The 25,336-nt window shown below is 34.7% G+C and overlaps 1 protein-coding gene across 2 annotated transcripts; it reads right to left on the bottom strand.

Annotated features, from left to right (window-relative positions):
* Positions 1 to 1,770: 1,770 nt before the first annotated feature.
* LOC144445469 (protein EFR3 homolog B-like) lies at positions 1,771 to 24,622 on the bottom strand. Of its 2 annotated transcripts, XM_078135031.1 has the most exons (21): positions 24,501 to 24,622; positions 22,784 to 22,860; positions 22,105 to 22,232; positions 20,975 to 21,125; positions 20,291 to 20,409; positions 19,163 to 19,306; positions 18,412 to 18,561; positions 17,697 to 17,775; positions 17,014 to 17,149; positions 16,388 to 16,552; positions 15,590 to 15,716; positions 14,770 to 15,067; positions 13,806 to 13,967; positions 12,927 to 13,058; positions 12,537 to 12,613; positions 12,245 to 12,369; positions 9,169 to 9,257; positions 8,362 to 8,526; positions 7,945 to 7,994; positions 5,619 to 5,744; positions 1,771 to 3,512 (listed from the first exon to the last, which is right to left on the bottom strand). In XM_078135031.1, exons 1-20 carry the CDS (start codon positions 24,505 to 24,507, stop codon positions 5,621 to 5,623), a joined length of 2,505 nt encoding a protein of 834 aa, XP_077991157.1. In that variant the 5' UTR covers positions 24,508 to 24,622; the 3' UTR covers positions 1,771 to 3,512; positions 5,619 to 5,620. The 2 variants fall into 2 exon arrangements, with proteins under 2 accessions (XP_077991157.1, XP_077991158.1); XM_078135032.1 differs by lacking the exon at positions 24,501 to 24,622 and having other exon boundaries at positions 22,784 to 22,894.
* Positions 24,623 to 25,336: the final 714 nt, after the last annotated feature.

Here is a 25,336-nt window from a genome sequence, read left to right as displayed (position 1 = left end):
AATATGCAAATAACATAGCACCAATCGTATTTTTACTTAAAACTACATGTGTATGTCTATGTTGTTACATAAAGAAAGGGAATTAATTCAATTTGCTATGGGCATGAGTGTTTGCGATTACAGAATATGGAATTAACCCATGCACACTAGACCAAAAAGACAACGTTTCAATAGAATTTCTTCATTGCAAAAAGATTAAACTTGTTAAGACACAATTTACTCGGGCCACCAAAAGGGTTTGAAATAGCTGACATTTCAGGATTAACCCTTGCATATCATCTCGTGTTTACAATTCTTAATCTAGGCTCCCTATGGGTATTCATCATAAGTTGTTTGACCTAATTTGCATATCATCTTATTTTTACAATAGTCTTGACCTTGACACCCTGTGGATATTCACAACAAATTTCAAACCAAATAGTTCATTAATTTTGACATTTTAGACCAAAAATCAATTGCTAAAAACCAGTCTTGGAGGTTTTAGGTCTCAAACCTCAAATAATCAAAAAATTAAAAAATCTCTGTAAAATATCTACAAGTAACTATACAGAAAGGAAGTGAATGCCATACCTAATAAGGAAGTGAACGCCAAACCTAATAAAATCAAAACTTGTGTATATTAATATTACTTACAACTTGTCGGAAATACATATGTGCTAAATGACTGTTATTAAAATGAACATTGTAGTAGTCTATGCCAAAGTTTGAATAATGGTGGAGGTTAAATTGTGAACAGAGTTGGCTATCAAATTCACTGTACAAGAATATAGATCTCAAAATTCTATATTAAAAGGAGACACCCAAATTTTTCATAGTATGCATGCACTGAGTATTCAACACTGGTGATGTCATTTCTTGTTCCAGGAGATGAGAAAATAATACCATGTGACAGTCATGTGACTAAGAATGATTGCCCACAAAAACTTGATTGTATGGATACAAATCTATGATTAGATCAGACTCAGTGTAGTTTAAAACATATACATGTGATAACTACAAAATTTGTTGTATATAAACTACACACAGTATGTATCACTATATACATGTATATAAAACACAGTACCAAGGATTTTGATTCATGATGTAGTTACAAAGGTCACTCACTTCGTTCAATCTGTGTTTACTCAAAACATGTACAAGTTAAAACTACAATATTGGCTGTCTATAAACTACACACAGTATATATGTCTATAAAACACTGTATCAAGGGTGGTGATTAATGATGTAGTTACAAAGGTGGCTTTGTTGATGCACTCTGAATACGTGTGATAACTACTGTAACAAAATATGCTGTCTATAAACTACACACAGTATATATGTCTATAAAACACTGTATCAAGGGTGGTGATTAATGATGTAGTTACAAAGGTGACTTTGTTGATGCGCTCTGAACATAGTTAAAACATGCACACATGTTAACTGCAATATTTACTTCAAAAGGAAATTCATCTGTGTTGGTATTACTATAGTATTGAATGGCACCTATGACCCCTTGTTAGGCTAACATGTCCATACAGGTCACATGTGCTGAATAGTGGGTAAATCTGTTGATAAAGGCTGAAGTGTTCAGTCGAAACTTTCAGGTAAAATTTTCAAGTTTGTGTTTGTGTTTGGAACAAGAGTTGAATTCGATGCTATGCAATATTTACTGTACATAAACCAAACTCCATATCACTGTACAATATGAATAACACCATATCAGTGATTTTGATCAAAGAAGCACTCAATGTAATTAAAGCATGTAAACATGTTAACTGCAATATATACTGTCCACATCACTATACAATATGAAAATACCGTACCATAGAGTTTGATTAACAATGTAGTTACAAGAATAACTCACTTTGTGCATTATAACATGATGATGGCAAACTACATGATGAGGAATAGCAGGACAGAAAAATTAAAGAACTACCAAATTAAGTGTACTTATAAAAACCAGTGAAAATACTTATATAGTATTAATTCATATTTCAGACATAAACAATGACACAGACCACATAGTTGTGACATAAAATGACCACAAAATAAATCTCATATTTATTGTTTGAATAGCACACTTTGACTTGTGTTTGGTATAACACTGTATATTGAATTTCAAGTGTAATAATTATATATTTCTCTTTTCAACTGAGGAAAATACTCGTGACCTAAGGGGCCTTTGTTGCTACTCATCTAGTGACTCGTAGTGACAAAGGCCCCTTGGGTCACAAGTATTTTCTGGCTGAATGAAGTGAAGTGTCAGTGAATAATATAATTATACCTCCTCAAGCATAATTCATGAAAAATAATGGCGATTTGGAAAATATTTCAAGCACTGCACAACCAGACATTCAGACATGATTTGTCATGACGTACGATGACCAGGGTATGTAATCCATATTTTCTGTTCAAAGACAATAATTTGGCTTGAGTATGGTTTAATATCAATCCATTCAAGCCACAAAAATCTGTCACCAAAATTATACAATTACATAAAATCAATCTTTAATTTAAAACTAAACTAATCACATAGACATATGTAGATTCATCTGTCCAGGTTATGTGATAAAGTTTGAACTTGTTAACTCTAGATAAAAATTGTGAACTTTTTCATATGCTTTTGGACTCAACCAAGTTCCTGATCTTTCACCAATATGGACCCAGATTCTCTACAGTAGAGTGAGGTGACCAAAACAGTAACAATCTTGTAATGAAATTGATACATCATGGGAAGACCATGTGACTAGGGACTCGGTTGAGTCTGAAAACTTATGGATAAGTATATCATTTTTATTCGGAATTATCAGTTCAAACTTTATATTCCTAAACTAATCACAAGTACACCAGATATGCTTAATGGTACACAGTCTGCAATGTGTAAGTATTTTTCATCATTTTTGTTTCCAAATAAAAGGTTACTTATATTTTACCCTTCACTGTCAGTTGTTTAGTGACTAGTGGTTGCTGACTGGCAAAACTCTCACCATATTAACTGCTGTGATACTGTATTCTCTTAAATATATGAATAAAATGGCATCATTGTAATCTTTTATATTAGACTACAGTATATCACAACAGTTTATACAGTATAGGAGTTTTGACAGTGACTGCTGATTTTTTTTCAGATAAATGACAGTAAATGGTAAAATATTAGTAACATTTTACTTGGAAACAAAAATAATGAAAAATACAAGTTGCAGACCAAATCCCTTTAACATACTGAATGTAGTGTGTAAAATATACATATGAACTAAAATCACAATATTTACATTTGAGTATCATACTCATCATCATCATCATCATCATCATCATCATCATCATCATCATCACCATAATTAACATAACCATCATAATCATAATTATCATAATCCTCCCAATTCAATAGAGGAGTTTTATCATTTTCATAAACTAAGTTAGAATATGGAAAAAACCAATGGAAATCAATATCGATATCTTTGGTGTTGTTAGTGGTGTACCAATCCAAACCATAAATTTCTTGCTTTTTGTTGTAAATATAATCACTCTCATCCCTGTAAAGAATCAAAAAGAATCTGTCAATAATTTGAGGAACAAATTAATATATCTATAACACAAAGTATTGAAGGGTGAATTCATCAATATTCATTCTTGTACTGTGACAGTTAAAATAAGCAGAAATATTTGAAATGGCTAAAAATACCTTCTGTTACAAGGGGCCTTCCAAACGTATGCTTAAAACTATAGGAAACAGTACTGGTATGTAATAGCATCTAATATGTGGGTTGTTGGTTTTTTGGTACATTTTGGCACTTTTTTGTTTTTTGGGGGTTTTTTTTGTTAAGTTTTTCAGAATCCAGCATCTCTCTCTATGGTTGTGGTCAGTTTATCAGAGAAAAAAAGTTTTCTTTAAACTGATTTCCCTGTGCCTAGATCTGATATGGGGTAACCTCCACTCCCAACTCTTGTGATCAAACTTCAGGAATTAATGTAAGTTATTAATTCCATTAGATTTCCCTGTGACCTTTACCAGGATAAACATGTCTGTAATACATGTGTATGTAAATCACATCACTGAGAAACTTGTGGGTTTTTATGATATCAAACATAATATATTGCTTTTAAAAAATTGAAATAACACTGGAAAATAAAATTAGGGGTTAGAGAGAAGTATTTGAAACCTGACAGACAGACAGACAGGCATGCATGCTGGCTGGCTGACAGACATACATACAGACAGACAGACAGACAGACAGACAGACAGACAGACAGATAGACAAACTGGCATGCATGCAGACAGATAGATTGACAGACAGGCATGCAGACAGACAGACAGATCGACAGACAGGCATGCAGGCAGGCAGGCAGAGACAGACAGACAGATTGACAGACAGGCATGCAGGCAGACAGACAGACAGACAGACAGACAGACAAACAAACAAACAAACAGGCATGCAGGCAGGCAGGAACAGGCAGAAAAACAGACAAATATAAAGAAAGACATTTAATGATTTATAGAAACATATATACACAGAGACAGATAGAACGACAGGTATATATACAGACATATAGACAGACATCAACATCACCTGAGCTTCCCAATTGAGTGATCATTTATATTTGTATGTACACACCTTAACAGGGTGTATAATACCATGTGACTAACGACATACATGTACCCAACCACGTATGTAATGATTGATGAAATTCATGAAACTATCAACCTTCACTATAAACAACAGAATAGTCATGCATAGAGCACCACCCCCATGATAACCATACCATGTTGTACTTTGAAGTAGATATCACTACCACAATATTGTATACAGACACTCATTGTCACCAACTAAATGATGTACAAAGAATTCTAATCTGATCAACTGCATACCCAATCCACTGGTAGGGTAAAAGGCAACATCAACCAACCAACCAAACACACACACAAAGACATGCAAATATAGAATTTTTCCACAGTCTAAAGGTTTTCCCATGCAAATCAATTCACCTTCATGTCTATTCTACCAAATTACACACTACAAACTCTTCACCATGCATTAACTATAACACAAAAAATCCCAGTGGCATCCTATATAATTCTCCATGTGCAAATTACTAAATTTATATGCAACTTTGTACATTGTATAATATTCATGCAACTAGCAAAATATAGTTACCAACTCCTGTGATGCTTGGTACAACTATGTATGCATATATACATACTTACAACTATTATTACACAAGTTCCTGTGGTACTACAGACGAATGATACCTGTGGAACCTAATGCAACTATAAAACTAACTACAAGTTGCTGTTAAATGCAAAATCCATACACACCAAATACCACAAGTTCCTGTGATACCCTATACATGAATACAACTAACTCCAAGTTCCTCTAACACTATTTTCAACTTCAGATATACATCCACCTACAAGTTCCTGTGATAGCCAATACGCGAATATATCTAATTACATTTCCTGAAATACTATGTTCAACTTCAGAGATACATCCAACAACAAGTTCCTGTGGTTATCAATGCAGAGATACACAGAGTGAGACATAACTAACTAAACATTCCTGTGATCACAATGCATCTATACACAGACATAACTACAACTAACTACACTAACTACAAGTTCCTGTGGTAACCATCTCACTTACACTCAATAAACAAGCAGTTCTGGGAATTTCATTTCATAAAGTGGAACTGATTGAACTGGCTGTGATGGTGATGATAATAATGGAGCATGGCCTTGTGGACTGCATGGTGGTGTACTTGACTTTGGCCTGTAAATTATCATAAAATAATAACAATGAAAACACATAATTCATAATTAGATGAGTTGATTAATAGCCAATGTATTATGATTGATGTTAGTACACAAAGCAAACCTTAACTTCAGTTAGCATGATATATATTAATAATATAATATGTAATCTACCAAGACTAAGAAAGTATGCTGTGTTGTTCAGCCCTATTAGGCTTCAAAACCACTGTACATTGTGTCATTCAGCCCTATTAACTCCTTTCACCGATAGATCAGGCTGGTGACACAATATATCTTACAGGTAGACATGTGGTAGTCTGTATAGGTATGCTGTGACAGGGCGCCCTCACAGATCAGCCAACCCCTTTTCACCGATAGATCAGGCTGGTGAGTGTGGAACGACACAACGTATGTTACAGGTAGACATGTGATAGTCTGTATAGGTATGCTGTGACAGGACGTATGTTACAGGTAGACGTGTGGTAGTCTGTATAGGTATGTTGTGACAGGGCGCCCTCACAGATCAGCCAATCCCTTTCACTTATAGATTTAGGTTGGTGAGTGTGGAACGACACAACATATGTTACAGGTAGACATGTGGAAGTCTGTATTAGGTATGCTGTGACAGGACGTATGTTACAGGTAGACGTGTGGTTTCATCATCAAATCATTGACACTTTGCTGCCTAACCTTTAAATGAACCCCAAGGTCTATAATCAAATATACCATGGAGTTATAGCCAAAATACACTAAATACTTATTATAAACAAGGCATTGAAAATTTTCATATTTAAGTTAGAATATGCATTGGAGATCAGTTTCTCTGAAAATCTAAGTTCTTAACATTTCTCCAACTTTCCCATACAAAAGTTTGTTCTTCATCCTTTGCTAATAATTTTGGAGTTCACAGTTTTGTTTTCCATGGAAAATCAACAAACTTTTATTTTCCAAGAGTTCCCACACAGTATTCGACAGCCATATTGGATTTTAACACTCTAGGAAATAAGAGGCACTTTTGTAAACTTTGGGTACTAGAGAGTCATTTCATAAGTTAGTCCTGTTTATCTCAACTTGTAGTTTTTTGTGTACAAACAAATACCCCCCTCCCTCACACTACCCCCACTCCATCTCCCCCCCACCCCCTGGTAGAAAGAGGATTAACATGACATACATTTTGCATGATTGCCAAGAAACACTCAAATTAAACTTGTTTTCACATTCATTATTCTAACTGGTCCAGAGTTGCCTCATGGGAGTTAGCAGTCATGCATATGTATAAGATGAACAATAAATATTCATGACTATTTATCTGCAGTAGTAAGTATGGGGTTGAGTATTCTTGAACAAAGTAACGGCAAAAGGTTTAGGATTTTTAGGCACTCACTATGTTTGAAGTTTGTAATTCATATAAGGTTTGGTTTACTTAATAGCTATTTCAGTAGAGCTGTTAGATTTGTCAGTGACAAACAATCACTCTGCTAATCGTTGAAGTCTGACTACTTGCCTTCTACAATTGTTCAGGAAACATTCTGCTTTACATCAGCTTTCCCCCTCTCTGTTTTAAGAGTTTTTAAAAGATTATCCCGACCTGGAGTGCATTCTACTTTAATTAAAACACTGAACTCAGTAAGGAAGTACAGTTGAGTTTGATTTTTAGGACAAAAAATACCTTCAGGTTTATATTACACGCCTATTATACTGTAGACAGTTTGATTGCTAGGACCATCTTGTCAAGAATACCTTTGGGTTTACAATACATGCCTCCCTATTAGACATACAACTGTGGCACCCTTACTTTCAATAAGCTCACACAGACAAACTTAAACTATATATTATTGGCACATTCTAGGTTATCTGAGTATACTTGTGTACTGGTGATGAAGACATAATTACCCTGTGATTAACACAATGTACATTGTATGTACTGATAATGCTAGAAATTGATGTGTATTTATATAAAACATTGCATTTTGCATTAATAAAACAGTGCATGGATCATTCCATAAGTTGAACCATTCTTCTGTGTTTGTAATCATATCAATGTTAATTACTAGATTAATTAATGCCAACATTTCACAAAAACTGTTTTATTTGTCTCCATCTGGTTGTTGAAAGCAATTTTTCCAGAGTAATACCATAAATTACACCTCGATATGTCTGATTATAACAAGACAAAGACAAAATGAATGAATGAATGATTTATTTATTTCTTGACATACCTGTTTAGTTTATCCAGAATGTCATTCAGTCTGTTATGCATCTTCTGAGACTAAAAAAGCAAGAAAAAAGTGAAAAGTGAAGACAATGGACATCAAGAGATTTGTGATAAATACAGACAATAAAAACAGATCCAAATATCCAATGTTTAGTTTAAAACATGAGTTATTTCATTTCTAATAAAATGGATATTGCATACATTTCAACTAATGTTAAATCTCAGGTGTCAAAGGTTTTGACAGTTTCAACATACCCTCTGTTCAAATATAGCTACATTTCATTCTGAAGGTTTTGACAGTTTCAACATACCCTCTGTTCAAATATAGCTACATTTCATTCCAAAGGTTTTGACAGTTTCAACATATACGCTGTTCAGATATATAGCAGCTACTTTTCAGTATTTGACTGTTTTAACTTACCCTCTGTTCAGATATTGCTGCTATTTCATCTAAAGTACTTGATTTAAAAGTTTCCAAGATTTCTTGTCGTCTCTCCCTTTCCTGTTCTTCCATATCTAAATCACTGGTAGGAGACTGTAGGGCTCTCTTCAAAGATTCAAAAGTGATTTGTTCCTCTGCGTGTTTCTAAAATATGTACACACATTATCCTCATATTAAAGCCATATCAATAATTTGTTGAAATAAAAGAGACACATTTCTTTAAATTTCATAAATATTTTTGGCACTCTAAGGAAACCCAAATAGTGTCGACTCACATTTGTTCTTGAAGCTTTGTCAACATCTTTTATGTCAAAGTACCTATCAACTGCTATGGAGCTAATTACAGTGTTTGAGGCAGCCATATTGGAAAAAATAGTCAACATGGATAGTATAAATGGAATGCTATGATTAGTCAACTTACAACCGTTGCAACAGTTGTGTAGAAATACTGCTGATCAGGACGTCGTTTTATCAGTGGTGGACTATTAAAACTGGCTTTATAGGTGCTCAAAACTCTGCCTTATCACAATATCAAACTAACATACATTGATTGAAAACAATAGTGGATGCCTCAGATGTAGATTCATGTGATGCTCTGAATAGTCTGTGAAACTTAGTCACATTGATTGTTGCTGGAAAGAAATTATGATATGCAGCCATCCCAGTAAGAATTTTGTAGTGAAGAGATACATAGTCAGCGTCCCTTGATTAGTCAAGACATGGGATTCTATGCACAAATAAAGATTGCACAATACAATCAGGAGGAATTATAAGATGACAACCTACCCTAGTTCCAGCAGGTGAAGAACTCAGTGATTCTATTTCAATGTTAACAGATGCAGCATCAGCATCAGTCTGTTGTCGGTACTCAATTCCTGAATTTAAAATAAAAAATGGGCTTCTAAATCACATATCCTTCACTTAAGTTAACATATATAATCCCAGCAGTAACTTCACCGGAGTATACATGGATATTGTTATTACAGTTATTTCTAAATATCAAAAGTTATGAGCATCCTTGATTAAATTGTTAGAACACCATCACACAGTATATGATATTAATAATGTGTTTCGATGAACACTTACACACAAATTGATATTGATTGCATCTGTATTGGGATGTATGATCTAGACCTAGTACTTTGTACTTTATTCAGCAGACATGCTAAGTCTATCAATTCACCCTAACAAGTGTTTGTTTTTCACATCCAAGTTCTCATAAATGTACTTTTGAAAGGTTTTCAAACATTGGAATACAGCTATGATATATGTTTGTGCTGTATATTATCTTGTATGAAATAGAGCAAAGGTGTCTGTATGAGTGGGGTGGGGGTTGAATATCTTCAGTTCTTCACTACACACACCAACACTTTAGGAAATGAACTAGTAGTATTTAGTAGTGTTTCACACCAACACCAACACTTTATGAAGTGTACTAGTAGTGTTTAGTAGTGTTTCACACCAACACCAACACTTTATGAAGTGTATTAGTAGTGTTTAGTAGTGTTTCACACCAACACCAACACTTTATGAAGTGCACTAGTAGTGTTTAGTAGTGTTTCATTTTTATGAACATATTTACAAGATTTCCACAACACTGTGACCTGAATAACAAAAGATAAGTACATCTATGCATGGTTAGAAAAAGAAATTCATATCTTGTGTTATAACTAACCTGATGGCCTGTGTACATATGGATTATTTAATCTAGAGATATCATGTCCAGTGTTATAACTAACCTGATGGTCTGTGTACATATGGATTATTTAATCTAGAGATATCACGTCCAGTGTTATAACTAACCTGATGGTCTGTGTACATATGGATTATTTAATCTAGAGATATCATATCCAGTGTTATAACTAACCTGATGGTCTGTGTACATATCGATTATTTAATCTAGAGATATCATGTCCAGTGTTATAACTAACCTGATGGTCTGTGTACATATGGATTATTTAATCTAGAGATATCATGTCCAGTGTTATAACTAACCTGATGGTCTGTGTACATATGGATTATTTAATCTAGAGATATCATGTCCAGTGTTATAACTAACCTGATGGTCTGTGTACATATGGATTATTTAATCTAGAGATATCACGTCCAGTGTTATAACTAACCTGATGGTCTGTGTACATATGGATTATTTAATCTAGAGATATCACGTCCAGTGTTATAACTAACCTGATGGTCTGTGTACATATGGATTATTTAATCTAGAGATATCATGTCCAGTGTTATAACTAACCTGATGGTCTGTGTACATATGGATTATTTAATCTACAGATATCATGTCCAGTGTTATAACTAACCTGATGGTCTGTGTACATATGGATTATTTAATCCTAGAGTCTGAGATATCATGTCTAGTGTTATAACTAACCTGATGGTCTGTGTACATATGGATTATTTAATCTACAGATATCATGTCCAGTGTTATAACTAACCTGATGGTCTGTGTACATATGGATTATTTAATCTACAGATATCATGTCCAGTGTTATAACTAACCTGATGGTCTGTGTACATATGGATTATTTAATCTAGAGATATCATGTCTAGTGTTATAACTAACCTGATGGTCTGTGTACATATGGATTATTTAATCCTAGAGATATCATGTCTAGTGTTATAACTAACCTGATGGTCTGTGTACATATGGATTATTTAATCTAGAGATGTCATGTCCAGTGTTATAACTAACCTGATGGTCTGTGTACATATGGATTATTTAATCTAGAGATATCATGTCCAGTGTTATAACTAACCTGATGGTCTGTGTACATATGGATTATTTAATCTAGAGATATCACGTCCAGTGTTATAACTAACCTGATGGTCTGTGTACATATGGATTATTTAATCTAGAGATATCATGCCCAGTGTTATAACTAACCTGATGGTCTGTGTACATATGGATTATTTAATCTAGAGATATCACGTCCAGTGTTATAACTAACCTGATGGTCTGTGTACATATGGATTATTTAATCTAGAGATATCATGTCCAGTGTTATAACTAACCTGATGGTCTGTGTACATATGGATTATTTAATCTAGAGATATCACGTCCAGTGGTATAACTAACCTGATGGTCTGTGTACATATGGATTATTTAATCTAGAGATATCATGCCCAGTGTTATAACTAACCTGATGGTCTGTGTACATATGGATTATTTAATCTAGAGATATCACGTCCAGTGTTATAACTAACCTGATGGTCTGTGTACATATGGATTATTTAATCTAGAGATATCGGGTCCAGTGTTATAACTAACCTGATGGTCTGTGTACATATGGATTATTTAATCCTAGAGATATCATGTCTAGTGTTATAACTAACCTGATGGTCTGTGTACATATGGATTATTTAATCTAGAGATATCATGTCCAGTGTTATAACTAACCTGATGGTCTGTGTACATATGGATTATTTAATCTACAGATATCACGTCCAGTGTTATAACTAACCTGATGGTCTGTGTACATATGGATTATTTAATCCTAGAGATATCATGTCTAGTGTTATAACTAACCTGATGGTCTGTGTACATATGGATTATTCAATCTAGAGATATCATGTCCAGTGTTATAACTAACCTGATGGTCTGTGTACATATGGATTATTTAATCTACAGATATCACGTCCAGTGTTATAACTAACCTGATGGTCTGTGTACATATGGATTATTTAATCCTAGAGATATCATGTCTAGTGTTATAACTAACCTGATGGTCTGTGTACATATGGATTATTCAATCTAGAGATATCATGTCCAGTGTTATAACTAACCTGATGGTCTGTGTACATATGGATTATTTAATCTACAGATATCATGTCTAGTGTTATAACTAACCTGATGGTCTGTGTACATATGGATTATTTAATCTAGAGATATCATGTCCAGTGCTGTGTAGCGCTTCACAGATGACTTCTTGTTGAAATAGAAGAGCATCTTCTAAATGCAGGGTGTTTGGATAGCTGTAAATAATAAAATTGTCACAAATTAGTCAGTTATTAAATACATTGTACAGTTATTGCCTAACACTTTAACCATTGGAGCCAGATTTCTGTATAGCTCAACATCTGTATTTCATATCTTAACTTGTCTGTGGACATATTTTTGTACTGTATGGCTTTCATCTTACCTGACATCATGAACATTCTCATCAAACACAACATCTGGTACAAGATATGCTGCACGCTTCCTTCTCTCTTCAATGACCTGGCGAAGACATAATTATTTAAATATATATCAGATATTTAAACCGAGATGCAACAAATATATGAATTAGTCTACTTAAAGCAAAACAAATATGACTAATTTTGATGTGAACGTGTATGCAAACTGGCAGAGAGGGGTAGATGGAATCAAGAATGTTATTAAATTTGCCATGACATGTTGGGAAAGGATAATTTTCAAATACAGCAATTGATCCTGGCCAATACTTCTTATCAAAATCTCCTGTTGAATAGTGCCCCCTAGAGGCAACTCAACTGTATTGTAAATGGAAAGTATAACTTTTGGGTTGCCCTACCTGTAGAATATGTTGACAAAATGCAGGGATAGCTGTCAGTTGACTGATTAGGTTCAGATAACTGGCTACTACAGCATGAATTGCACATTGATGATGTACGGTAAGTTTACCATCAGGTTTACTTGCTAATTCCTGTAAAAAAATCAAATTAAGGATCAACATCTGTCTCATGATTTACAGCCACAATTAAAATAATGCTGGCATTTAATTTATCAAAGATGTATTAGGGATGTATTTACATGTTTATACATCCCTGATTTCAATTAAAAGCAGGGGTGTATGAATATTTTAAAGATTTATGAACATGTAAATACATGATTAATATCACCAACAATAGGAAACTTGCAAACTCGCCATGTTGAATGTTGCATCATGGGAAATGTCATATTAAATACTAATCAAATAGTACTGTAAACACTAATGCTACATTTTTTTAACCACAACTAATCAATTCATAGTCATTGTGGGAGATTTATCTTATCGGTAGCTCCAGTTTAAGTATTACGATAACCACAGAAAATCCCATAGTCCTTTGCATCTGAGCATGCTCAGTCTGGATTGCAAGTTCTCTATTGCGAGACATAACCTTCCCTCAATTAGTGTACATAATAACTGCAATAATAATAATTCATATTTCATGCACTGCACAACTAATCATGTTAACACATGGTGGTGTCCAGGACACATAAAACAACATGGGTATAAACAGTATTTTTGGTTTTAAGGTGTGGCACATTTGATACATATGCTCAGTCAGTCTGCATTATTCTCATCAGTGCAAACAAGACTTATCACCTAAATTCAAAACACAGTAACTAATGCTTCAACATTGCATACTAATAGTAATACTGGAACTGTATTTGACAAAACATGACTTACTTGGAAAGCCAGAGCTAGTCTGACCAGTTCAACTAAGACTTCATCACCTCCAAGTTCAATACACAGTAATGCTAATGTACAATACAAGGCATCAAAGTTGTCTTTCTCATTGCCTGGTAGTTTCATGTTTTCATACAGGTACCAATAGATTTGACCACCATTCTGTAGTATAACGTAATCACACAGAGCAATAAAGTTTCAGTGGTATGACAACACTGTGATGCAGTATTACAATATATGATGTAGTCTGAAAGCAATGTGATGCAGCACTGAAATGTATAATAACACTGTGATGCAGTATAACAATAAGTGGTGTAATCTGAAAGCACTGTGATGCAGTACTAAGATGTATAACACTGATGCAGTATTACAATAAGTGATGTGGTCTGAAAGCAATGTGATGCAGCGTATTAACAACTATGATGCAGTATTACAATATGTGACACAGAGTGACAGCATTCCAATGTGGCATTCTATAAGTAATACTGTGCTGCATTATGACAATTAATGCTGTAATAATCTTTATGGCCCAGATATTAGTTTTGCAGACTAATAGTGTACAGTGGAAGGGCCCAACTTTAGGAGTAAAGATTTTATCATATACCCAACATAATGGCATGGAAACATCATTTAAATTACATAAGTAATATTATTTTATTCGCAAAAGATGTAAAATAGTGAAGAACTTAAGAAAGTCACATCACTGAGCACACAGATATCAATGAGTGTGCCACTTGCCATATTGGGTCAAAGTGAGCATGTTATGGAAAATCATTGCTTGGGTCAGTTGTGTGTTCTCTCCACTGAATTGCATTGGAAATGATACTGTGTAGGCACGATAACGTTTCAAATGATCTATAACTTTGACAAAGTCAAACTCTTCAATGTAAGAACAAAACATAAGAACAAAATGTTACTGTTCTGTTGTTTAACATCATTTGTAACTGTATAGACCTATGTTTACCTTCTTCATAAATAAGATATCTTGTCTTGAAGACTTCTCCACTCTAAGATCCAGCTGATTGATATCCTTAGGAATAGCAGTGACGGTAAGTTTCCCAATGTTATCATGTCTGTCTATCAATGTATGTAGAATCTGTTGAACAAGTCGTCTGACACCAGAATCAGACAACACGGAGATAGCCAACAATGGTTCCAGGAAAGATATTGGAAATGTGGTTGCCATAGATACAGTGGTGTACTTGGTTCCAACTTCCAATAAACTTTTCAGCAGCATGTTCTGAAGAAGCAGATCTCCTTCCCTATATCAATAAAAGTATACAGAAATCATGATTTCTTACTAGAGATGATTTACATAATGGATATCTGTGATAAGTCAACTTTAGATTGAAATATAGGGTGACATGCCATAAACAGACGCAGTATACACAAATTATGGGGTTTGATAAGACTTTTTGCTTGTAGATATATGCTGCAACCCATAGGGTGAAATTTGACTGAGCATAAACTAATGCAGCTTGACAACATGTTGCTGAGTCAAGGAGCATTGTAAGAGATAGGAGAACACAAAGTTTGGTGTGTCACTAGAAATCGTGTGCGTGCGTCAGTGGTGCGTGAAATTGCGACAAACCAAAATGAGCAATGTTCGTTTGTGTGACATTGTACAATCGTCCCTAAGGAGACAATGTATTTATTGTGTGTGGAGTTATGTCTATCTGGTATAGCTCTTAAGAGGATAATTTCCATCTAATTCCATAACCATTCCATCTATATATTGTTGGTTGTGGTAATTTGTGTAAACGTTTCAATCATACCAAACTTACCCATTTACACTGGGTACAGGATAATCTTCATCTGAATGTTCATATCTTGTAGGTAACGGTACTTTTCCCATTGTAAACATCATAATTTCAATCTTCTGGTAGTCAGGAAGTATTGTGGCAAATGTACCTTTATAAATAGAAATTTTTATAATAATGAAATTCGCAAAACTCGGTGTACTAACACATATACAAAACAAACTAATATATCCTCTGTACTTTGATAAATAATGTAAAGTTGTTGTGGTTCAAGAAGTTATTTGTGGAAGCCGATCAGTAGGTAAAATCCACCTGTTAGTTTCCTATGTTTCTACACGTAACTGTATGTTCCACATAAAATTCATTGGTATATAAAGAAGTGTGGAAATCAATGCAAGTTTTACCAGATTTCATGACATCACAAATACCCAAACACAATGAGATTGGATATTCAAGATGTCATCACCAGAGGTTTTCCCATAAACCCTTGCTGGAAATCTAAAAGTGCAGTAGGCCAGACTTCTTTGCTCACACTTGTATCTTGCATATCTTTGACTTGGTATTTGGCAAGACAATGAGATTAGGGTATTCATGATGTCATCCCCAGAGGTTTTCCCATAAACCCTTGCAAGAAATCCTCAAAATCGCTCAACGCATTTTAAGTGCAGTAGGGCTTCTTTACAAGATTTCAAAGTCAAGTAAGCTGTCAAGATACTACATGTATTCTATTCACCCCAAATTGTATGTATACTGTTGCAGTAATCGGAACAAAAGGGAGAAATAAGTCTGACTGGTGAAAATTTACAAGTTGAGTATACTTACCAATGGTGATAATGATTGCTTCTTCAAACATTGTATGCTGTTCTTCATCAGAGTAACTTGCCCTTTTGATGGGTGTTTTTGATGCCCTCCTTTCCGTCAATCTAGCATCCACTGACAATCTTAAATGACGTAGAAGTGTGTTAAACACTTCCAGTACTGATGGACCTAAAGAAAGAAATAGACAACTAATACTTTGTGGTGATTGCACTCCATGTAATGCTTCATATTGGTGACTTTGACATACAGTAATAAACACCACCCTCTATATCAGGAATCACTTCTAATTTTACACTCACAACCATAATCCCCATGGTCTGCATTCCTGTACCAACTGAAGTCTAAAAACATGAGCTAGTACTGACTTATGGAGAAAAAAGAGAGAAACACACACAAACAAACATGTATACACACACATAACCACACAACCAATCCCTATATCCCCCCCCCCCCACTGTGCCAATGGACACAAAACACCAATGATAGTACTGACCTATGGAGCCATCCACAGCAACACACACACAGAAACATGCACGCGCACCCACCAACCCCCACCCCCCCCCACACACACACAGATCGCACTGACCCCCATAGCCTCTCAGTACTGTAAAACCCAAGATAGTACTGACCTATGGAGCCATCTGCAGCAATAGATACACACTCTGCCAACACTTCAACTATACTTTGTTTGATTTGTGGTGAATTCTTGGTGTTTTCATCCAAATGATTCAATAACATATGAACCACCACATAGGAGTATTGTGCCTACAAAACATGACATGACTAGTGTTATTAATTGTTCAAAAGTTGAAAATGACAAGTGTACTAATTATCTAATTGTCAAATGACGCCAATTGTCAAGTGACACTAATTATCTGGTTGCCAAGTGATACTAAATGGAAATCTTCAGTTGTCAGACATGGAATATTCTGCCTATATGAAACGTAACAATAACTAGTGATACTAAATGTTCAAAAGTTGGCAAGTGACACTAACAAATAAGTAATCTAATTCAGAGTACTATTAGTTATACCTGCAAAACTGAAATTTCAAGTGATACCAACTGTTAAGTAAATTAAATGACGGATTCCTTTTTGCTGGTACATCACAACTTGATACACAAATGCCATTATAATATATCACAGTTGTGTCTAGAATTTATTCTCTTTTACAGCATTCAAGATAAATTCCCCACAATCATGGTCTGAAATACCTAAATAACCATAGCTAGGCTGACAATCAGTTTTGCTCTATGGTAGTCTCTGGTGCAGTATATAACAGGTGTATTTCAAGGCTACCTGACATAACTTACCTGTATTGAGTACATAATGATTTTAAAACATCTGACAGCAAAACTACTTGGAACCCATAGTTCATGTAAATCTAAATGACTGTAAAATAGAATTAAGGGATAATAACATTATCTTAATAGTAATATTCCATACATATAATAATAAAATAAATCCATACATACTACTACTACTAATAATAATACACACACACACACACACACACACACACACACACACACACACACACACACACATACATACATACATACATACATACATACATACATACATACATACATACACATATATACATATACATACATACATTGTACACACACGCAGCACCCATCCATCCATCCATTCATTCAGCCATCTAGCCATCAATACACTCCCATCTCTACATATACACACATGCATACACACACATACATACATACATACATACATACATACATACATACATACATATATACATACATACACATATACATATACATACATACATATACATACATACATACATACCAGTGCCCTTGTACACACATACACACACACACATACCAGTAATCTACATACATACATACATACACACACATGCGTGCACACACACACACACACACACACACACACACACACACACACACACACACACACACACACACACACACACACACACACACACACACACACACACACACACACACATCACTGCTTGATACAAACTTAGACCCATACCTAAGTACTGGTTTTAGGACAGATTTGATATTTCCAAATGCAGCTCGGCACGTCAGGTCACGAAGACATGTCTCAGCTACTCCACTGGGTTGTTCATCATCTGCTGTCTGTTTACTAAGATTCTGATGATCTTGTTGACTGGATGCTGAACTGTGACCACAAAATATCAAAGAAATACATCATTAAAATAAATGTCATACAAGTAATGATATGAATGAACTTCATTATGGTACTAAGAAGGTGCAAAATCATACGAGTTTTAGAACATGAATGTGCCGATATTATGTAATTTTCTCAATGAAACAGTGTAATGTCAAAATGAAACAACACAGCCTGTTTTTTTCAGTTGATATTCACTCTCAGATATAGACTGTAAGATATGTCGTGATATTCTGCCCTTACTGGCCTCATGTGAGGGAGTTATCAAATGTGTGAGGGCGCCCTGTCATGGCATACCTTAATTACAGACTATCTCAGATACCACACCTTCAGAATGGAACGTTATACTGTTATACAAAAGAACTGTTAAAGGCCTGTGAATTAATCTAATTTTCTCACATTAGTGCAGTCTCATCAGTAAGAACTAGAAATTACCATCTTTTGCTCAGGACAAACTTCTTTAGACATAGCTCTGTAAAACAACTGTTTTTCTCACCGAAATGTTAATCCTAATCTGATATAAGCCTTTAGGATTATTTATTATCTCAAACTAATCTCTCATCTCATCAGTAAATCATGGTATCAACATTACCTGCTTGGTCCATCATGCATATTAAATAGCAATGAAGGAACGATTTTATCCATATGTTGTTGTTCCCAAATATTAACCTGGAGATCGTCCGTGACTGTTTTCCTTACAACACCCTGTAAACCACGGAGTCCGGATAACCGAATTCTGTCAATTGAATGGAAAGAAGGAGACATCATATTAGTGTTGGTACAGCAATCTACTATTAGATATTATTCCAAAATATGTTTTATTCAGTCAGCCAAGGAAAATACAAGTGACCTAAGGGGCCTTGTCACTATGAGTCTCATGACTCGTAGTAACAAAACCCCTTAAGTTACTCATATTTTCTGTAGACATGAGTTGTCATGACATGAATGACCAGGCACAGTCCTACTATTTTGTTCAAATGCATTCAACCTGGTTTATATGTGGGGTACAATTGTGTGGTAGATAGTAACAACACAGATGTATTAGTGAACTCTTAGTAATACATCCATTATAACAAGATACTCTAGGTGATGACTTCAGACAGCGATGATGAAATGGCAATTTACATCTAATGTGTGGTATTGGGAATTAGTTGATAACAGCTGTATTTGACACCACTGATAATATGCTTCTTTTTAGAGAAAGACAATGCAGGGGAATAACCAAGTTCATTTATATATCAGTTTTCTTGACATGAAAAAAATCAAAAACAATGTGGAGATAGACAGATACTAAGTGTATACCTCTTGTCCTCGGTGATTAAATCAGGGAATCAGGGATAGAAATACCACTCACCCTAACATAAATCACAACCCATAACAAAACCCCTTACACACATCACAACCCCCAAACAAACCCCTAACACTCATCCCAACACAATTCACAACCCCTAACACACCCTTAACACAAACCCTAACACACATCACAACCCTTCCAATCAATAACACACATCACACCCCCTAACACAACCCTAACAGACATCACACACCCTATTAAACACACAATCCCAAACACACATCACACCCCTACCACTCACCTGTTACACACATCACACCCCTACCACTCACCCCTAACATACATCACACCCCTTAACACAACTCCTAACACACATCACACCCCCTACAACCTCATACAGCATGTAATACACAAATAGTTACAAACCTGACTTTCCAAATACCATCAATGTTGTTATGACACATAGAACTGAACTTAGATACAAAAAAGTCATATCTCCTATGATATGACGGTGTGTCTTCCTCTATGTTGGCAAACTTGACAAACTGTAAAAAAAAAATTCAATAAAAAAAGATTACTATGTAAATCCAATTCAACATGTATTAGTTCTTTACAAACCCAGTTTAGGATAAAAAATTATGGTAGGTGTTAAAAAAAAAAAAACAGTTGTCTGGTAGAGCTATATCTGAAAGTTGACCTTGAACAAAAGAATGGGCCTATGCAATCCTCATCAATGCAAGAATTTGGAATTGAAAACCTGGCCATTAAAGGCCCAAGATTCAATGCCATGTTTTCACATTAATGTTACCTTATCAGTGGCACTATAAAGATTACATGGGAATATTCTCTATGTTTGACCAACATTCTCTATGACCCTGGACCAGCTTTCTCTATCATGATCCTGGACCAGCTTTCACTATATATGACCCTGCTAGACAACTATTTTTTCATCCTAATCTGAACTGCTTTTTAATAAATACAATGGGAAAACTTGTCTGGTATCTGTGTCTGGCTGAGCTTTTCAAAAATATGGATGTAAAGTTGTCTTGATAGCACATGTTACAGGTTGTAATCGTCACTTAGAGACTTTAGCCGGTACAATTCACTTACTGATCTTGTTCCAAGTACTTGCAACTCTGGTTCATTAGATTCAAGTAATTTCTGGACCATCTTTAAGAAACTCTCCACAAATAAATTGAGACTCTGTGCATGACATGCTAATAGCAACTGATCCAGAGATTCCATGGAAATAAATACAAATCTAGAAAAGAAACAAAACACAGAAAAAAATAAAATCAATACAATTATATTTTCAATGGGATCATAATAGTTATTTCCACTGTTTTTATGATAATTACTATAATTAGCATATTACACTAATTAGCATATCACTCTCATATATTGGCTAGGGTGTTACTTTGTTAAACATGTAAATATCACCCTAAACTTTGACCAGTTTGAACGAAATGGGTTGTTCAGAAGTTAATATCATGGTATATTCCATTCAATATCTCGTACTGTTGGTTTGTGACTAGAATTGCAAAAAGCTGTTAATACAGTTTGAAATCTCAGTGCATAATTGCCCAATCAGATTGTCGTCCCCATGGAGTCTATTCAAATGTATACAGATGAGACACATGCAAATGAAGTGTATGCAGATTAGCACACATCTCAACTGCACATGTTAATCTGCATATACTTCATTTGCATGTGTATCATATGCATACATTTGAATACGCCATGGTGACGACAAACTGATTGGGCAATTATGAGTTGAGATTTTCAAACTGAATTAACAGTTTTTTGTGATTCTAGTTACAAGCCCAGATGTGAGAGATCGAATGTAATATACCATAAGTGCCATAAACGGTCTTGAATAGAATCTGGGTTTGTATCAAAAATATCAAAAGACATCAAAAACATTGTTCTGCCTAATTGAAACTTTATAGTCACTCTGGTTTGGTAGTAACATCTTGCTTCCTAATTGAAACTCTATAGTCTCTTTGGTTTGGTAGTAACTTCATCCTGTCTAATTGAAACTTTATAGTCATTCTGGTTTGGTAGTAACACCGTGCTGCCTAATTGAAACTTTATAATCACTCTGGTTTGGTAGTAACATCGTGCTGTCTAATTGAAACTCTATAGTCTCTTTGGTTTGGTAGTAACATCGTGCTGCCTAATTGAAACTCTATAGTCACTCTGGTTTGGTAGTAAATTATCTAGTTAACATTATTACATACCCAAATTTATGTCTAGATACATCTCTACTAAGTCTTTTAGCCAAATATTCTCCAATTCTGTCCAGTTTTTCAGGTGAAGATAAAGCATAAAAAGTCAGTTTCTCCATGTTATTCTTGATCAGCCCGTCCTATCGAGTTACAAGGTATAGAGAAAACATCAACATTAAATTTAAGCGCAATTTTTTTTATCCAAATACTGTACATACAAATGTTAGTATAATGTAATGTCCTTATCCCAAACTGTGAAGGAAGTCTTTGTTAGAAATGTTATTGGGTATAACATACAATAGAGATTTTCGTAAGTCAAAAATTACTACATATATTTAAGTTTTTAGTAAACAACTTAGTTAGAATGTAAGTTATAAAATGACCAATAGAGGGGGTTGTTTATAGAAAGGTCTATTTTTGTAAGAAATGAGACCATCGCTTAAGTCGTTAGTTTATTTTTTATTTATTTATTTATTTATTCATTCATTTATTTATTTATTTATTTATTTATTACCCATTTGTTACAGCATTGAAAAAGAAGACATATTTTACATTCTTAGGTAAAAGGGAGAACAGAAAATAGCAATGTAGTCCTGTCTGTCTCCTGGGACACTGACAGTCCATACCACTAGAGGGGGCTGTTTATTTAGACAGGTCTATTTTTGTAAATGAATGCATTAGTCATATTTACCTGTGGATCGTCTGGAAATATGTTGTCAACCAATCGTTTCCATCTTGGTTTAAAGGCCGACACACAACTGCAACACCCTGCATGTACATAGGTAGTGAGAGATGTCATTCTATGATCTATGAAAGAAGAATAAGAGAAGAAGGAAGAGAAATGTAGCCAGATGACAGGCAGCAGCCCATGAACTATGACCCCAGTTAATAACCTTTGACCCCTCATTGCAATGACACCTTACTATATAGCGAGAAGCAAAATGACCCAATTATTGACCCAATTACCAGCAACATAACATGACCCAGTGTGACCTAATGTTATTACCTGTGAACCCATTACAGCTATGAACACTCAATGTAATGACCCTTGACCCCAGCAATTTGACCCTTGAACCCATTACAGAATTATGCACAATGCACAATGATCCTTGAACCTATAAATGACCCTTGAACCACTCATGTATATGTCATGTTATGTTGTGCAGACAAATTTAAGGTTTGAACCTTCATACAAATGGTGCCTTAGTGCTGAGATAGATTGAAATTACTGCATGAATGCATGAATAGAATGGTAAAATTGAAAACCTAAAATAATGATAGTAGATATTTATGAAATTCATGACAAGGGCTGCTTGAGAAGACAGAGCAAACAGACAAAGAAAGAAAAGTGGAAAAAGTATGGAAAGAAGAGGAAAAGCTGATGATATCAAAAACAATCAATGCTGTAATAAAAAAATAATATGAAAAAGCACATTAAATAAACATTGAAAATAAATGAAAAAAAATCAAATAAATACATTTTTATTGTCTATGTAGTACCAGTGCAGAAATAATTCGACCATATCAATTATTCGCAAGATAAAATAAATGGTGATGTCAAAAAAAAAGATGAGCTCGTAAATTATTGTTTTGCTACTCAAATAACCCAATATAATACCCCTCCCCTGCAAGTCCCCGACCGGCCCTCCCCACTTTCACTCAGGATTATCTTCTTTTGCTCAAGTGAAAATTTGTTTCAAGATATGAAGTGACAATTTTATCATAGTTTATTGAATCAAAAATAATTTTTATAAACTAATCAAACAATTGTATACTGTAATTTTCACAAGAATTATCACTTATTACATAAATCCTCCACCAATGTGGAGGGTTTATAGTGTTTATTACAAATGTATATGATTAATGACAAAATATTCAGAACAGTGAGTGAAAAAAAAAAAAAAAAACATAATTTAAATACATTGCAAGGTAACTAACATATGCCTTAACACACGTTTAAGAAATCTGTAAGCATAGAAAACAATCCAAAATCTACAAAATTGTGATGAAGTAAATTATTTACTTTTTATAGACTGCCAAGTGACGGTTTTAACCATGTATACTGTCAAGCTAGGATTGGAATACCTTGTTTGTACCCAACTAGACAGCCATTCATCGATCGATCGATCGTCGACCTTTCGTCAGAACGATCATGGCGAACATTGGCTGTATTAGTTCAGAGATCGTGTGTGTTCAGTCTTTCGACAAACTTAAAACCCGGTTTCATAGAATGGAGAAGTGTCTCTCTGAAAATATAACGTTACTATGTGTACATATTAATGCATTACCATACGTGGACATCATCAACATTCTCGCGATCTACCTACCTGTGTTTCAACAAATATGTCGTTTCTGGCTTTTTGTGGACTAATTTGACAAGAAAATGTCATCATAGGAAATATACTTACCCGGCATTTTGTCAAATCAAACTAAAAATAAATTACGTCACGTTGTAGCAACTCATTTGTATGTAATTTGTACAGAACATTCAACGATAAACATCCATCGATGAGCGGTGGCCCCTCCAGCATCAACCTTTGACCCGTGACTAGCGCCCTCGGAGATTCAAAATTTCTTTCTTTCTTTTTCAGAATACGCTGATACGTGCCGCGCCTGCATTATCATGCACTGGAACCGGTTGTGTTTCAGAGTAAATGCTTACCTGGGTCAAAAACTCACGGATCGCATAACGTTTAATAATGCATGCATCTTCAGTTTTAACAGCTGAAATACTATGGCCCATAATAAACCCAGCACTGTCATGGCTCCGTCTGTCTGTCTGGGTTTTTTTGTTTTTTTTTGTTTTTTGTTTGTTTGTTTGTTTGTTTGTTTGTTTGTTTGTTTGTTTGTTTGTTTGTAACACGGTTCCTGGGCTTCCTATGACTCGCCTGCATATCAGTAGTACTGGTTTTGTGTTTCAGTTTTCGTCCAAGTTAACTACTATTCTTGGGCCTAAGTATTAAAAATGTTCGAGCGATTTAATTTCCTGAAATTTTGTTGAAGTGATACCAAGAATGTTGAGTGGAAATACTTATTTTTCAAAAGCCCAAAAGCACAAAGATCATGCATGACAATACGAATTTAATAAAACAGTTTTTCATCTGAGTCAAATAGATTTTAAAAACTACAGCTTCTTGATGGATTGGTTATATTATATAGGACATTAATGATGCGTGACTTTTTATAATTAGGCCTACAAATTGAATTTGATTGAGAGAGGAATATTAATGTTTGTAGAGTCAGT

The sequence above is a fragment of the Glandiceps talaboti genome, chromosome 14 (assembly GCF_964340395.1).
Source record: "Glandiceps talaboti chromosome 14, keGlaTala1.1, whole genome shotgun sequence".
In the NCBI taxonomy this organism is placed as follows: Eukaryota; Metazoa; Hemichordata; class Enteropneusta; family Spengelidae; genus Glandiceps; species Glandiceps talaboti.
This window is presented reverse-complemented; position numbering and strand designations above follow the sequence as displayed.